The sequence below is a fragment of the Equus caballus genome, chromosome 26 (genome assembly GCF_041296265.1).
Source record: "Equus caballus isolate H_3958 breed thoroughbred chromosome 26, TB-T2T, whole genome shotgun sequence".
In the NCBI taxonomy this organism is placed as follows: Eukaryota; Metazoa; Chordata; class Mammalia; order Perissodactyla; family Equidae; genus Equus; species Equus caballus.
Genome location: NC_091709.1, coordinates 39,331,553 through 39,348,470, shown reverse-complemented (window position 1 = coordinate 39,348,470; position 16,918 = coordinate 39,331,553). Strand labels below are relative to the sequence as shown.

Genomic DNA, 16,918 nt, shown 5'->3' with positions numbered 1-16,918 from the left:
TGTACCAGTTGACAGGTGTTTATTGAGCACCTACTCTGTACAGTAAATTGTGCTTGATGTTGTGGGGCACACAAGGAGCATAAGATACTTTTCAAGAAACTTATTTGGGGACATAAGATACAAGCTTGAAATGTTAAATTATTGTACCAAAAGAGAGCCCTGCATGTATTGATTGGTGTCCCAGTGTGAGCTTGTCTCTAGCATGTGGTCAGGTGGGATGGCCTTGGGCTCCTACCTGCAGGCCAGGCTGGCCCTCAGTCACTCAGCCACATGGTGCAGGCTCTTGGGGTGGGGGGCAGGGCTAGGTGATTCCACTCCAAATGGGGTAAACAGGGTTCAGGGTTCTCTCTTTCAAACTTTCTTCTGTAGATAAAATTAAGTTTTAAATAATGCAGCGAAGGGTGAGTGCAGTCCAGCTGTCGTGGCTGCCATTTGTTTGACATCCAGGATAGTCCAGATTCTTCATCGTTCGTATCACTGTGACATGTGACACATGCCCTCTTGCTGTGGCCCGTCATCCACGTTCAGCTTCTTACTGAATTAATTGGAAAATAGCTTTTTCTTCTTTTTTTTAAAATATAAAGAATTTTCTGTTACTCAGGCTTTATTCTTAAATATTTGCAGACTTATTTTTCTCTTTTGTCTTTGTGACCAAGATTGCAGGTTACATAATGGTTAGCCCCATTAAAAAAATGTTTGGCTCTTCAACCATTTGCCATGTGTCATGAGGTACTGAAATGATGGATTTGTTGTTATTTGTTTTTCTGCTTTAGAAATTTGACATTTGGATGGGACGGGCCATCCTGGAGGTTACTCACAGCTCTCAAGTTGTTATGTCTGGAAGCTGAAGAGTTGTAAGTTTTATCTGTGTTGGTCATGAGCTGTCATTACAGTCTGGACATGATTTTGTGGGATTTTCAGCTTACGTTCAATACCCAGCCTGAGAGGAGAAGGGAATTCCGTTGTTTGTTGAGGTTGCTTATTCTTTATGTAAGTTGCCTATGTGATGAGTTTTTCACTTCTAAGTTTTCACCATTTCTGGAATTTTGGTTTTAGAGTCATAATCAGAGTACCTGGTCCTGAGAAGTTTTTAGTCTCTACTCAGATATTTCTCCCTGGTGACCTGCAGCTGATTGTTCAGGGTTAACACTTCAAAAAGTGTGGGCATTGGCACTGTTTAGAGGAAAATCTCTGAGTGGGTAGGGTTTTCGTGGGAGCCAGCAGAGCTCCTGAGCAGGGGCCCCACCTGACTCTGCCCTGGGGGCAGATCGAGACCCTTGCTCCAGAAGAGGCCTGGATGTTTCCATGGAGGAGGTAGGCGGAGGAGACCCCAGTGTAGACTCGCATCCTGGTCAGGCTCCTTAATATTTCCTCGAGGCTATGGGTCCTTCCCCCAGCGTGGTAAGAACTGTGCCCTCCCCAGCTCTGGAGCTCCTTCAGTCTGGGTCCTTGTTAAGGAGTCATGGGTAATGCCCACCACTTAGTTTCTCTCACTGAGCCCTTGCTGTGTGTGGAGGACTTCCTGAAGATGGTGACACCCCCCTTGAGCAGTTGCAAGGATTAAATGAGATAATGTCTAGGAATAGCCCTTAACACAGTGCCTAGAAGGAGTTGGTGCTCATTCAGTGATGCTTGTTGTGTTATGGTTTATGGTATTGCTTCCTTCTTTTTCTGTAGGGACTTGGGGAGAAAAATTACTCCCCGATCTCACACCAGAAATAGTTGAGTTTATTCTCAGCAGATGGTTTGTATTATCTTACACTCACTGTGAATTCTGTCGCTATGTTTCTTTTCTTTTTTTACTGTTCACTAGAAAACTTAAGAGGCAAATATGTGGTCCATCCAAATGTGCAGGATTTTAAGGCATACAATTTATCCTGACTGTATCTTATCTTTCTTCTTCTCATCTTCCCTTTGTCTTATTTTCCCCTGTCCATTCATCTTACATTCTGTTTTATCTCATGGGTACCCATGTAAGCTTCCTTAAATCCTTCTTGGAAATCAGTATGAGTCCTTTTCATGCATGTCAACCTCGAATTAAATGAAACAACTGGATGTTTCCCAGAGGTCATCCTCAGGCCTCTTTTCTTCCCTTCGAGTTATTTCCAACTGTCTGGAATGGTGTGGCAGAAAGAGAACGTGGTTGGGATTCTGCCTGACATGTGTTTGCATGCAATTACTGCCTCTCCTAAGCTTTGTCACTTAGAGTGAGTTCTTTATCATTCCCGATTCTCAGTTTCTTTGTGTCTAATGTAGGGATAATAATGCCTTCTTTGCTCGGTAATTGTGAAGCTTAAATTAGATAATGGTTATGTATGAAACACTGTGCCTGGCACATAGTAAGTTCCTTCCTTCCTTGCTTTCTTTCCTGAGAATTTATCTATTCCTGAGGTTTCAACCATCGTCTCTAAAGCTGAAGACTTAAGACTTTATTCCCTTTGTGGCTTGTTGGCTGTTCTGAATTTCTAAGTGACCTATGTGTATGTCCACTCTGATGTTACCTTACCCCTTCCAAGCCACTTCTACTCCCGAATTCTCCGCATCCAGCGTCTGTTCCTCCACCCTCCTCCTCCCTGGTTCCTACTTCTTCCTGGTGTACAGATTTTTCTCTGCCACCTTCTGGCTCTGCATCCTGCTGTGGCTCCCCTTTACCTACCCTGAAACACCTACACTCTTCTGCCTGCAGAAAGTTGGCCCCACCTGCCCACTCAACCCGGTTTCCTCCCAACTTTCATAGTATAAAGTGGGAATGCCCTGCACGTAGAGGAAGGCTTCACGGTAGATTCCTCCTCCCATCTGTAGAGCATTTTACTTTGTGAAATGTGTCCCATTCAGTTTGCCATATTTGAGGAAAGACTGTCCCTTGAAGAGAGGAAGCACTGCCGCCTATGCTCTGTAGTCCCTAGTCCTTGGGGCCATGGACTCCCCTTCCTGTTCTGTCTCCTGCTCTATTCCTGTGGCTGGTGGATGTGACTCACTCACTTACGTGCCGGACACAGGGTTGGGATGATAAAATTCAGTCCCTGCCTGCAAAGAGTGCCAGTCCCCTCGCTTCTTATTTTCAGATGTTCCTTCTTTGTTATGTACCTTGTCTGCTTCAGCACAGGAACTGCATGTGGCGGGAGGTTTGGGGAATCTCCTTATGGAATGAATTTTACTATGATTCTGGAAAAATAGAAAAAAGAGTTTTGTGTTGTGTTGAAGTGTAAAAGCCTTCTTTATTTTTTGAGAGCCTGCTGAAATGATCTTACTCAACGTTTTGGTTCTAGTACGTGCTGGAAAAAAGTACTTCTTGGGGAAATAATTTCAGATACAAATGAGAAGACAAGTTTGGACATAGCCCAGAAGATATGCTGTTATTTCATAGAAGAGACTAATGCTATGCTTCAGAAGGTATGTTTCTAGAATATTGCATCATTTTCTTGAAGAAGTGTTTTGATTAAGAAGTTACTTATTTTGTGCCTGTTGGATAGGGATAGTACACCTTATCAGGGCATTGTTTAATGCTTTACATAGATGAACGTTGATGTAATTTCTGTTTTTTTGACTGTTATTTTTTTATCTACACCTTTTAATAGGTGAAGTTGTTACATGAATTCTTGGTAATAAATTTTTAAGTACTCTTTGTTTTTTATTTTTATGTAGTAAATATTTTAATTAAATGAGAAATCACTCATTTGAGTGAAAATATTGCTGGATTAAAAAATAATTTAAATAAACCTTGAAGGCATTATGCTAAGTGAAGTAAACCGGAATACAAAAAGACAAATATTGTATGATCCCCCTTACATAAGGCATCTTGAATAGGCAAATTCATAGAGACAGAAAGTAGAATAGCGGTTACCAGGGGTTTGGGGAGGGTGAGATGGTAGTTAGTGTTTCATGGATACAGAGTTTCAGTTTGAGATGATGAAAAAGTTTTGGAGATGTGTAGTGGTGATGGTTACATAACATTGTGAGTGGACTTAATGCCACTGAATTATACATTTCAGAGTGGTCAAATGGTAAATTTTATGTTTGTGTATGTTTTGCTACCATAAAAAATCATTTAAAAATAACTTCCAGGTTTCTCGTATGAAAGCTGAAGAAATCGCTTTGATAAACCAGCTTACTTTAGTGGAAACATTGTGGACAGAAGAACTAAAGATTCTCCAGGCATCTGCTGGGATCCTCAACAATTTGCAAACAGCTTTTACATAACTTCACCCAAGAGTGTTTGATCACCTCCTGTGGTGGGTGTGGCTTCTTAAATGTTTTTAAACTTCCTTAAACATTTTTAAACTAAGGTTCTTTTATATAGAATCATTTACAGTCAATGAACAGCTTCTATTAAACAATTGTGTACTTAATCCTTTTCTTTTTGCTTTTCTTTGTGTGTGGGGTGGAGTGGTGGTTGCTCCTAGGACACGGAAGGATATCTCTAGGGGGCAGAGCAGGCTCTGGGATCCCGGAGCTGTGATCGAAGAACAATGTGCCATCCTCATGGTACTTTTAATACTCAAAATAAACAAGAGTTCCTAAGGAAGAAGTCTGAGGAAAGTACTGAACTGTAATGAGAGAGAGAGAGTGCGAGAGCCAGGAGCCAGCCTGGGGCTGTGTGTGATCTTGCACTGGGTGTCTGGCTTCTTATCTGACTCAGCAGCTGTAAAAGGGAAAGTAGTTGTGCTTCTAGATGCTCTGATACCATCTGGTTTAGTGGCATGTTGGTGGTGGGTGGCTTTGGGTGGGGGTTGTTGGGCAGTGCATGGCGGTCCTGGGTCCCACCTGGGCATCACCCCCTAGCCTGAGCTCTGAGCTAGAGAAGTGACTTTGAATTTTTCATCCTCAATTTCCAATCTGAAAATGAGATTGTTGGGCTGGAATGGTGGCTCCCATGTGTTCCATCGCTTTGTACCCTCCTTCCCCTGCCCAGCAGGAGGCCTGAGGAGCCGGTACCTGTGTTAGGCTGAGGCCCCAGGTGATGCTGTCCCTGCCCTTCTCAGCCTCGCTGCGCTCCGAGAACCAGAGAATTGGATAATTGGAGGGACCGTCCAGCGCTGACCGTGCGTGATTTTATGAATGGGGAGTTAATTCATCATTGTTAGGTAGGAAAAATGAGGCGCGTGCCTCAGCAGACCTCCTCTACTGACAGTTTCCAGAGATGTGTTTAAATCTCTTGTCAGCCAGCATCCCTTTACCATTCTCTCTGTGGTGGGTGTTTAACTTTATTTTGCTGCTGTTCTGTCATTTTAACAGAAGAGGAGGTAAATTTTTGGGCTTAGTTGGCCATTTTGAATTGATTCTTTGCCTGCCTTTTTTTTTTTTTTTAAATGATAAAAGCATTTTGGGCTATAGACTTCCCTTTGAGTGTGGTTTTTATATAAAGTGTGCTCTAATTGATACTTTTTAGATCTTGGCTCTGGATTTATACTTTCCAGAGCATATTCTTGCCTGTCAGTGTTCCTGACAATTGTGAGGGAGGCAGAACAGGTACTATCATGTCACACAAGCAAATATGTGCTTATTATAAAAACTGGATCGTTATTGAAACACAAGACATTAGAGTTATCGAATGTTAGTAGTACTATATGTGGGGCACGGTGCTAAAGCCTTTATGTGCATTGTTTCATGGGAGCCTCACCCTTACCCTGTTTTACGAATAGAGAGGTGAAGAAATTGCCCGAGATTCCACTTCTGTCGTGGGGTGGTGTCGGTGTTGCAATCCAATGTACACATCAGGATAGATGCAGAGAGGGCTGATGGCCACTCTGAGTTTATTATGACCAGCGTTTCAATATATGCATAGCTTACAGCTGTTAAACATACACAGGTGTTCTGGATGAAGTAATTAGCGAATGCCAAGAATTCTTGGTGATTTCTCAAGGAGCCCTCCCTTGGCCTCTGTTTTGATATTATCCATGTTTTTGCTGTGCTCGTATATTTTTATCTTGGAGCAGGCAAGGCCTCCTAGGCAACGGCTCCTCCTGTTCCTGATATCGATATCGTGTCTCCATCTGTGCCCCCGGGCGACCGATGCCTGGCTTAGGTTGCCTCCCCCTGGAGGTCTTACCCGTCATTGGCTAACCGGCCTTCTCACCTCCGGGTCACAGTTGGTTGGCAAGCCTTTTCCAGTGACTATTAACCCTTCCTGCGTCAGGGGCGGCTACAGGTGGACCTCGACCTCTACAGGGGACCTCTGTTCAACAGCTGTGGCGTGTCTGTGTCTGGAATTCCTTGGGCTGTCCTGACGTGGGGATGCAGTTCACAGGTCCATGCCAGTCATCTCCCTTTTCAGCTGGCATCAGCACTTGCAGAAAGTAGTGTTTCTTGGTCTTCTGCTCCTACACAAGCATTAGTGAGCTTTGTGGACGTCACTGAAGGTTTTGTTGGGAGACGTTGGAGGCTTGGCGTTGCTCTCCCTGCCACGCAGTTTAAAATCCACGATTAAAAATGGAACGGGAGCCCTGCCAGAGAGCAGCCTTCTTCTCATTTAGCAGGCGTAGGCCAGCTCCTCGTCCTCACTGCAGTCTCCTCCCTTAGGAAGGCAGGAGGTGGGTACAGGCGCCGTTCAGCTTGTCCTAGGAGAGAACAGGGTCTATCAGGAAGCGAGGGGCTTGTCTCTCTGCTCTGTGGACACAGCTGCTTAGCCCTCACGTGTCCTTCCCCGTGTGGACTCATTGAGGTAAGTGTTGGAGGAGACTTCTGGGGACACTTGAGTTCCCAGGAAGAGGGAGTTTCCCCTAAGCATGTTCCTGGCCTCTCACAGCTCAGAGGTGGAGCTTATCTTACTACAGCAGCACCCCCATCCAAGGGGGATACGTTCTAGACCCCCAGTGCATGTCCTGAAACCGCGGGTAGTACTGGACCCTACATATACAATCTTTTTTCCTCTACATACATACCTGTGATGATAACGTTTAATTTATAAACTAGGCACAGTAAGAGATTAACAGCAATAATAATAAAATAGAACAATTATAACAATATAGTGTAATAAAAGTTACCGTAGATCTTAGCAACCTCAGTGTATGATTTTTTTTCTTTCCTTATTAAGTCGAGAACTTTCACCTTTTTACTTAAAGGAAGCACTTTACGACTTCTCTAGCATACCCAAATTGCCAGCATCACTACTCTTGTGCTTTGGAGCCATTATTAAGTAAAATAAAGGTGAGTTGAACACAAGCACTGGGATACCTTGACAGTTATCTGGTGAGTGAGCCTGCTGCTGAGTGACTAGTGGGTGGATGTTGTGTAGAGCGTGGATCCGCTGGACAAAGGGATGATTCGTGTCCTGGGCAGGACAGCCGGAGATTTCCTTGTGCTGCTCAGAACAGCTCGCATTTTAAAATTTATAAATGCCTGCGGTTCCTAACACACCCACCTTGTTGGCATCTGGTTGCTGAGTTTGTGGTGGTAAATCTCCCCCTGGTGCCTTGGCCTCAGGGGACTGATTTGAGGCATTCTTCAAATCTGTCAAGCTAAAAACAGAAGAGGCAGTCCTCAGACGGTGCTTCAAGTGCTTCTGCCTGAAGGTAGAGACTGCTAATGACCTTTTAGGAAATCAGAGCTGTAACTGTGTGAAAAATGGCTTTCACCAAAGCACCTGGGCACCGCCCTTAGAGGGGCCATTGAGCTACAGAAATGGGGAATTTAGCTCAGTTGTTAAACAGCAACTACATTCCGTGTGATGGATTAATGTTGGGCAGTAGGTTTTGTCCTAAAGAGGAACGTATAATAAAACCCATATTGATTTGTTGGCTGACATTTGAATATAGAGCATTTTCAAGAATGCCACCATGTTGGTTCACTTAAAAAGAGCTTTCTTTTACAGATTCAGAAAGTCATGTGTGAATTAAAGGGAACAAGAACATTAGGAGGGAAGAAGTAGGCCTGATGCACTTTTCTCCAGCCCTGCCTGGGCAACACATAGAACACTGCCAGTGCGCCACGTAAAACAGTGCACTTGTACCACATACAACAATGCCAGTGTACCACATACACCAGTGACGTACCACATACAACAGTGCCAGTGTACCACACACACAATTCCAATGTGTGACATACAACAGTGCCGGTGTACCACATAAAACAGTACTGTTGTACCACATACAACAATGCCAGTGTACCACATACAACAGTGCCATTGTACCACATGTAACAATGCCAGTGTAACACATGCAACAGTGCCATTGTACCACATAAAACATTGCTGTTCTACCACATGCAACAATGCCAGTGTACCATACACAAGTGCCATTGTACCACATACAACAGTGCCATTGTACCACATACAACAATGTCTGTACCATACACACAATTCCAGTGTGCAACATCCAACAGTGCCATCTGCTGTCTCCAGTGCTCTTCCCTGTCACCTTTCAGAGGACATTTCTCTATCTTTATCGTTCTGTTGTAACATTTCCTTCCAGGGATGTTTTCTTGTTTAATTTCCTGTTATCCCATGTAGTTTTAACATTAGGCTGTGAGTAATTTTGAAAAACTGCTCACAAATAATATAGTAAAATTTAATAATAAAAAGTTGCCATTTCACATCCACTAGGACAACTATAGTCGAAAAGATAGACAATAAGCATTGTTGAGGATGTGGAGGAATTGGAAGCCTTAGATACTGCTGGTGGGAAAGTAAAATGGTGCAGCTGGTTTCGAAAAGTTTGGCAGCTCCTCAGAAGGTTAAGCATAGAGTTACTTTATGACCCAGCAATTCCCCTCCTAGATACATAGCCAAGAGAATTGAAAATATATGTCCATACAATCATGCATGTTCATAGTGGCATTATTTGTAACAGTCCAAAACCCAAATGTCCTTCAGTGGATGAATGGATAAAAAAATTTGGTCTATCCGTAAGATGGAATATTATTCAGCCATAGAAAGGAATGAACTACTCGTACATGCTACGACATGGATGAACCTTAAAAATATTATGCCAAATGAAAGAAATCAGTCACAAAAGACCACCTATCATTTTATTTATATGAAATGTTCAGAATAGGCAAACCCACAGAGATGGAAAGTAGGTTAGTGATTGCTGTGCGGTGGGGTGGGTGCTGTAGGGCTTGGAAGGTGTCAATGCAAACAATCCACAACCAATCTATAAATCAAAATTGGGGTGAGTTTATTATGCGCCAGATCTGAGGGCTAGCCTGGGGCTTTCCTTCCTTTGGGACCAAAGAAGTGGGGTTTACAGAGTGGTTATATACCATCTTGGACCAAAAGCATACCTCACGTATGATAGGAGTGTCCCTTTTACAACAGTCACGAGATTGCCTAGCTGGCGCAGCACAGCTATTCACGCAGCAGATAGCAGGGCTGCTGTCTTGATGGACACAGCACGTAGCAGGTCTGTTGTCTCAAGCTGAGTGGTCACAGGGTGGGTGCTGCAATCAATTCCTAGCGTAGTGGGAGATACTTATCCTTAAGGAAATGCCAATGTGGGGGAAGTTGCCTCTTTGTCATAAGGGCATTTGTTCTTGTCTTTGCGACATAGCAAATGGTTAAAGCAGATACACAATGCATGCTCAATGGCCACGTCAGGCCCTTTTGGAAAAACAAGGTCGAGCCAAATTACTTTTACACCAAATGGCTTCCTCATATACTCCAATATATCCTATTGCTTGCTGTTTGTTTATCAAGAGTGATAAAGAGTATGACGTTTTTTCAGGGGTGATGAAAATGTTCTAAAATTGATGGTGGTGATAGTTGCACAACTCTGTGAATCACTTAAACCCATTGTATTGGACACTTTAAATGGGTGAATTGTATGGTATGTGAGTTCTATTTCAATAAAGCTATTTTTTAATACAAGTAGGGCTAGTACCTAATTGGTGAGAATTATATCCCTCTGCTCACTTTTAGCTAACACTTTTTCACAGGAGGATCCAGGCTTTGTCAATCTGATGGTGATAGGTAAGCCCTGGCAGTGTTAGGTCCTCTGCCTCAAACATTACATTCAGCACCTGGTTAATCCTTACAGTGATCTGTTGAGGTCATAGATTCCTGATTTTGTGAATGTGGAAGCAAAAGTTCAGAGAGGTAAAGTTATTGCCGAGATCACACAGCTGCTAAGTGGCAGAGCTGGGATTCAAGCCTCAGTCACTCTCCAGACTCCACGCTCCTAATGGTTGTACACCAAAGACAGCGTTCATGACAGGCACACGCAGGCTTAGGTGGGCACCGGATCTCACCTGATGCGGACCGTGTAAAATCGAAGTGAAGCTGGGGTGGTCAGCATGAGAAGAAGATTTGGAGGGCCGAGATACTACCGTCCTGCCTATTTAAGTACTCTCCCTCCTGGCACAACCCACCGCCTGCTCTTGATAAGCCAAGAGACTCCTTAATATATGGCAGAGCAGACTCATGTGCCAGGGAACTCGTCTTCAGAAATGACGATCCAGTCCCTGGGGCCCGGGCGGGGGATGATGAGCCACGTTTTATAGGAGAGGAAATGGGCTCAGAGAAAGGAAGGGAAGTAACGAGGCCAAGGTTAACGTGCTCGGCAGCTAAGTGCAGAGTGCTGTGGGGTGGGGGTGGGGCTACCTTCCCTGCAGGCACTTGGACCCTTTATTAAGAGCAGGTTTGTCAAACCATGGTCCCCTGACCCTGGCATCAGAAACAGGTTGCACGAGCCCACCTCCAGCCCACTGAATCAGAATCTCTGGGGGTGGGTCCAGCGAACCCCCGGTGATTTCAGTGCACGCTGAGTTTGTGAATCGCTGACCCAGAGTTTCCAGAGGAGGAGGCCTCTGCCCTCACTCTGAGGCCCTGGTCACCAGGGCTTAGTTGTTCATTTCATGGGCTCTTGACGTGAAGTGTTAGGCTGACTTGACCCTCGATCATGCGAATCTGAGGCTAAACCTCTCAAAACATGCAGTATGAGAGGACTGGGGAGAAAGGGGTCCCCGAGATGACCCACTCTGACCCCCTCACTTTGTGCTTGAAGCCCCAAGACATTGAGAAGCTTGCTCTGAGTCATGAATTTAGCATCAGAACCCACATTTTGGTGCTGATTCTAGTGGGCTTTCCATCTCCAGCATTCTCCTTCCAGAGTGTAAGATCCAGACACTCCCCCAAATGAACACCCCAAACTATATTCTTCTAGAGAAGAACCAGGAAGTGGGAGTGAGGCTGTTGGAGGAGAGAGGGAAGCCATATGCTCAGACCGAGAAGAGGTGGAGGAGGGGCTAACAGGAGCCGAGTCCTTCCTGTGCCCGGCCTGTGCGTTCTCATTGAATTTTCTCATCTAATTTCACAGTAGGTCTATGAGGCAGGTGTTACATCTTTTATTAAAGCTGAAGAAACTGAGGCGTCGAGGGGTCAAGTGACTTGTCCCACATCATACAACTAGGATTTCAACCCAGCACTGTCTGAATTCAAGTCTATCACTTGACAGTTATGCCTGTTCCTGCCTCCAAAGTCGGGCCTGGGGTACAGGATGGGGACCTTAAAGCGTTTTGTTTCGTCTGGGTTTTGTGTTATAATAGGTGACTCTAATACCTCACTGTGCAGGCTGGCGCCAAGGAACCGGGTGGCACTGAGCCGCATGGAGGAAGAAGGCCTGCCCAGCAGTCCCTGAGGGCCAGGCCCGCTCCCCGCAGCCCCACCTTTTACAGCCGTGTTTCAGTTTTACGGCCCCCTCCCCGTCACTGTGATGACTCACATCGCATGAAGGGAGTAGATGTTATTAGAGGGCTGAGAAGCGGTGAGCGAGCTGCAAGACAGCCTTCTTCCATTTCTGGGGAATTTGTCCTGGGCTGGGGGCTCTCCTTTTGATTTCCAGGGTCCCAGTCCAGTTATGCAGCTCTGGCCGTGAGCATTTGAGAGCCTTCTCCTGGTGCCTAGAATCAGAAGATAAGGCAGAACCCAGGACCGCAAAGCGTCCACCTGGCAATTATTAGGACAGTGAATAATTCCAGTTCTAACTTTGCCCGTATCACAAAGGGAGACTCTAGACTCTGTAAGCTCAAAGGGGATTCAGGATGTCACTGAGGAGGTGAGTCCAAGGGCGTGTTTGAGGCGGGCAGTGTAGACCTTTGCTTCTCAGGTGTCTCCAGGATCTAGTGACTCATAACTGGCCCCTGAGCCTCAGGTAGTAAAGGCGATGGCAGTGGTTCATAGCTGTAGCTCTTCATTGAAATCGATGTGGAGATTTTTTTTAAAACTTTATTGAAATGTAATTGACAAATATAATTGTATATATTTAAAAGTATACAACGTGATGATTTGATACACATACACATTGTAGAATGGTTACTGAGATCAAGACAATTAACGCATTCATCACCTCACATAGGTAACATCATTAACTCTTTTTCTTTTTGTGGTAAGAAATGCTTAAGATCTATTCTCAGGAACTTTCAGCTATACAAATACTGTATTATCATCATTATTTTTAACATTGGCAACTGAACTAACATCTGTTGCCAATCTTGTCTCTTTTTTCTTTTGTTCTTCTCCTTCCCAAAGCCCCCCAGAACATAGTTGCATATTCTAGTTGTAGGTCTCTCTGGTCGTGCTGTGTGGGACGCCTGATGAGCGGTGCTAGGTCTGCACCCAGGATCCAAACCGGCGAAATCCTGGGCCACCAAAGGGGATCGTGTGAACTTAACCACTTGGCCATGGGGCCGGCCCTAAATACTGTATTATTAGCTAGCCACCATGTTGTACATTAGAGCCTCAGAACCTATTCTTCTTATAACTAGAAATTTGTACCCTTTGACCTACATCATTCCATTGTATTCTCCCTGCAGCCCCTGGCAACCACCATTCTACTCCCTGTTTCTATGAAATTGGCTTTTTTTTTTCCCTAGATTCTACATATAAGTGATACCATACAATATTTGTCTTTCTCTGTCTGGCTTTTTCACTTAGCAAAATGTGCTCCAGATTCATTCACAGTGTTGCAAATGGCAGTGTGTCCTCTATGGCTGAAAAATATTCCATTGTATATATGTACCACATTTTCTTTATCTCTTCATCCATTGAAGGACATTTTAGGTTGTTTCCCTAACTTGACTATTGTGAATAAGGCTGTAGTGAACATGGGGGTGCAGATATCTCCTTGAGATACTGATCAATTCCTTCAGATATATACCCAGAAGTGAGATTGCTGGATCATATGGTAGTTCCATTTTTAATTTTTTGAGGAACCACCATACTCTTTTCCATGACGGCCATATCAATTTACACTCCCACTAATAGTGTGCAAAGGTTTCCTTTCTCCACATCCTCGCCAACATTTGTTATCTCTTGTCTTTTTGATAATAACCATTCTAACAGGTGTAAGGTGATATCTCATTGTAGTTTTGATTTGCATTTCCCTGATGATATTGACTACCTTTTCATATACATTTTGTATGTCTTTGGAAAAGTATCTATTCAGGTCCTTTGCCCATTTAAAAATTGGATTATTTACTTTTTTGCTATTGAGTTGTATGAGCTCTTTGTATATTTTGAATATTAACCCCTTATCAGATATATGGTTTGCAAATATTTTCTCCCATCCTCTAGGTTGCCTTTTCAATTGATTGATTGTTTCCTTTGCTGTGCAGAAGCTCTTTAGTTTGATGTAGTCCAACTTGTTCATTTTAGCTTTTGTTGCCTGTGCTTTTGGTATCTTATCTAAGAAATTGCCACAACCAATGTCAAGGATCTTCTTCCCTCTTATTGTCCTGTAGGAGTTTTATGGTTTCAAGTCTTACATTTAAATCTTTGCTCTGTTTTGAGCTAATTTTTGTGAGTGATGTAAGATAGGGGTCCGTTCGTTCTTTTGCATGTGGATATTTAATTTTCCCAACACAATTTATTGAAGAGACTATCGTTTTCCCCTTGTACGTTCTTGACTGGATGTTTCTTTCTCCCCAAAGCCCCAGTACATAGTTATATATACTTGTTATAGGTTATTCTAGTTCTCCTATGTGGGATGCCGCCACAGCATGGCTTGGTGAGTGGTGTGTAGGTCTGTGACCAGGATCTGAACTGATGAACCCTGGGCCACCAAAGCAGAGTGCGCAAACCCAAACACTCAGCCACCGGGCTGGCCTCACTGTTGTATGTTCTTGAGGCCTTTGTCAAAAATTAGTTGACTGTGTATGTGTAGCTTTATGTCTGAGCTCTCTATTTCTGTTCGACTGCTCTATGTGACTGTTTTTATGCCAGTGCCATACTGTTTTGATTGCTATAATTTTGTACTATAACTTGAAATCAGGAAGTGTGATCCCTCCAACTTTATTCTTCTTTCTCAGGATTGCTTTGCCTATTTGGAGTCTTTTGTGGTTCCATACAAATTTTAGGATAGTTTTTTTCTCTTTCTCTGAAAAATGCCATTGGAATTTTGATATGGGTTACATTGAATCCATAGATCACTTCGAGTAGCATGGACATTTTCACAATGTTAATTCTTCCAATCCTTGAGCATGGAATATCTTTGCATTTATTTGTGTCTTCTTCATTCTATTTCATCGATGTTTTATAGTTTTCAGTGAACAGGTCTTCTACCTCCTTGGTTAAATTTTATTCCTAAGTATTTTATTGTTTGTTAGTATTATAAATGGAATTGATTTCTTAATTTGTCTTTCAGGTAGTTTATTGTTAGTCTGTGGAAATGCAGCTGATATCTGTATGTTGATTTTGGATCCTGCAATGTTACTGAATTCATTTATTAGTTCTAACAGATTTTTGGTGGAATCCTTAGGGTTTTCTATATATAACATCATGTCATCTGCAAATGGAGATAATTTTACTTCTTCCTTTCTGATTTGGATGCCTTTTCTTTCTTTTTCTTGCCTAATTTCCATGGCTAGGACTTCCAGTACTATGTCGAAGAGGAGTGGTGAGAGTGGGCATCCTTGTCTTGTTCCTGAGCATAGAAGAAAGGCTTTTAACTTTTCACCATTGAGTATGACGTAGCTATGGGCTTGTATATATGGCCTTTATTATGCTGATGAGCATTTCTTCTGTACTTAATTTGTTAAGAGTTTTTATCATGAAAGGATATTGAAATTTGTCAAATGCTTTTCCTCTATCTATTGAAATGATCATATAATTTTTATCCTTCATTCTGTTAATGTGGTGTATCATATTGATTTGCATTTGTTCAACCATCCTTGCATCCCAGGGATGAATCTCACTTGATTATGGTGTGTGATCCTTTTAATGTGTTCTTGAATTTGGTTTGGTAGCATTTTGTTGAGGATTTTTGCATCTGTGTTCATCAGGGATATTGGCCTGTAATTTTGTTTTCTTGTAGTGTTGCTGTCTAGCCTTGGTATCAGGGTAATACTGGCCTTGTAAAATGAGTTTGGAAGTGTTATTTCCTCTTCAATTTTTTAGAAGAGTTTGAAAAGCATTGGTATTAATTTTTCTTAAACTTTTGGTAGAATTCACCTGTGAACTCATTTGGTCCTGGGCTTTTATTTGTTTGGAAATTTTTGGTTATTGATTCAATCTCCTTGCTTGTTATTGATCTGTTCTGATTTTGTATTACTTCATAATTGTCTTGGTCAGTTGTGTGTTTCTAGGAATTTATCCATTTCTTCTAAGTTATCTAATTTGTTGGCATATTATTGTTCATGGTAATCTCTTAACAATCCTTTGTATTTCTGTGATGTCAGTTGTAACGTCTCTAATTTTATTATTTTGGGTCATCTTTCTCCCTCTTTTTTTTTTGTCTAGCTAAAAGTTTGTAAATTTTGTTTATCTTTTCAAAAAACCAACTCTTAATTTTGAGGATCTTTTCTATTGCCTTCCTAGTCTTTTATTTCATTTATTTCTGCTCTAATCTTTATTATTTCCTTTCTTCTGCTAACTTTGGGCTTAGTTTGTTTTTCCTTTTTAATTTCTTGAGGTGTAAGGTTAGGTTTTTTTACTTGAGATCTTTTTCTTAATGTAGGCATTTATCACTATCAATTTCCTTCTTAGAACTGCTTTTGCTGCAGCCCATAAGTTTTTTGTGTGATGTTTCCATTTTTGTTTTTCTGTAGATATTTTTTTATTTCTTCTTTGACCCGTTGGTTGTTCAGAGTATGTTGTTTAATTTCCATGGATTTGTAAAGGTTCTAGCTTTCCTCTTGTCACTGATTTCCAGTTTTCGACCATTGTGGTCAAAGAACATAGTCAATATGATTTCAGTATTCTTAAATTTCTTAAGACTTATTTTGTGACGTAACATACATCTATCCTGTAGAATGTTCAACATGTGCTTGAGAAGATATGTGTATTCTGCTCCTGTTGGATGGAATGTTCTCTCTATATATCTTAGGTCTGTTTGGTCTAAAGTGTCATTCAAGCCCATTATTTCCTCATTGATTTTCTCTCTGGATGTTGTATCCATTGTTGAAAGTGGGGTATTGAAGTTCCCTACTATTATTGCATTGCTATCTGTTTTTGCCTTCAGATCTGTTAATAATTGTTTAACATATTCAGGTGTCCCAATACTGGGTACATATCTGTTTACAGTTGTTATATCCTCTTGATGAATTGACCTCTTTATTATAATATAATGAGCTTTGTCTCTTGTTACAGTTTTGACTTAAAGTCTGTTTTGTCTGACATAAGTATAGCTACTCCTGATTTCTTTTGGTTTTCAGTTGCATGGAATATTTTTTTCCATCCCTTCACTTTCAACCTCTGAGTGTCCTTAAAGCTTAAGTGAATCTCTTGTAGGCAGTATATAGTTGGCTTTTCTTTTTTTATCCATTTAGCCACTCTGTTTTCTAATTAGAGAAAGTCAGCCATTTGCATTTAGAGTAATTATTGATAGGTAGAACTTACTGTCACCATTTTGTTAATTGCTTTCTGATTGTTTTTGTAGTTCCTTTGTTCCTTTCTCTCTCTCTTACTGTCTTTCTTTATAAGTTGATGACTTTTTGTAGTGGAATGCTTTTATTCTTTTTATCATTTGTGTATCTATTATATGTTTTTGTT

The 16,918-nt window shown here is 42.1% G+C and overlaps 1 protein-coding gene across 30 annotated transcripts in view; it reads left to right on the top strand.

Moving 5' to 3' along the window:
* The window catches only part of SETD4 (SET domain containing 4), a 286,649-nt gene that overhangs the window by 225,167 nt on the left and 44,564 nt on the right, over positions 1-16,918 (top strand). For 23 of the 30 annotated variants that reach the window (XM_070252177.1, XM_070252175.1, XM_070252162.1 and 20 more), the window contains 3 exons: positions 774-854; positions 3,270-3,393; positions 4,066-4,349. In XM_070252177.1, the coding sequence (XP_070108278.1) occupies positions 774-854; positions 3,270-3,393; positions 4,066-4,200 (340 nt within the window). In that variant the 3' untranslated portion in view covers positions 4,201-4,349. Of the gene's footprint in view, positions 1-773; positions 855-3,269; positions 3,394-4,065; positions 4,350-4,915; positions 6,994-16,918 lie in introns of those variants that run through there. The other 7 variants (XM_070252168.1, XM_070252181.1, XM_070252169.1 and 4 more) reach the window with 4 other exon arrangements.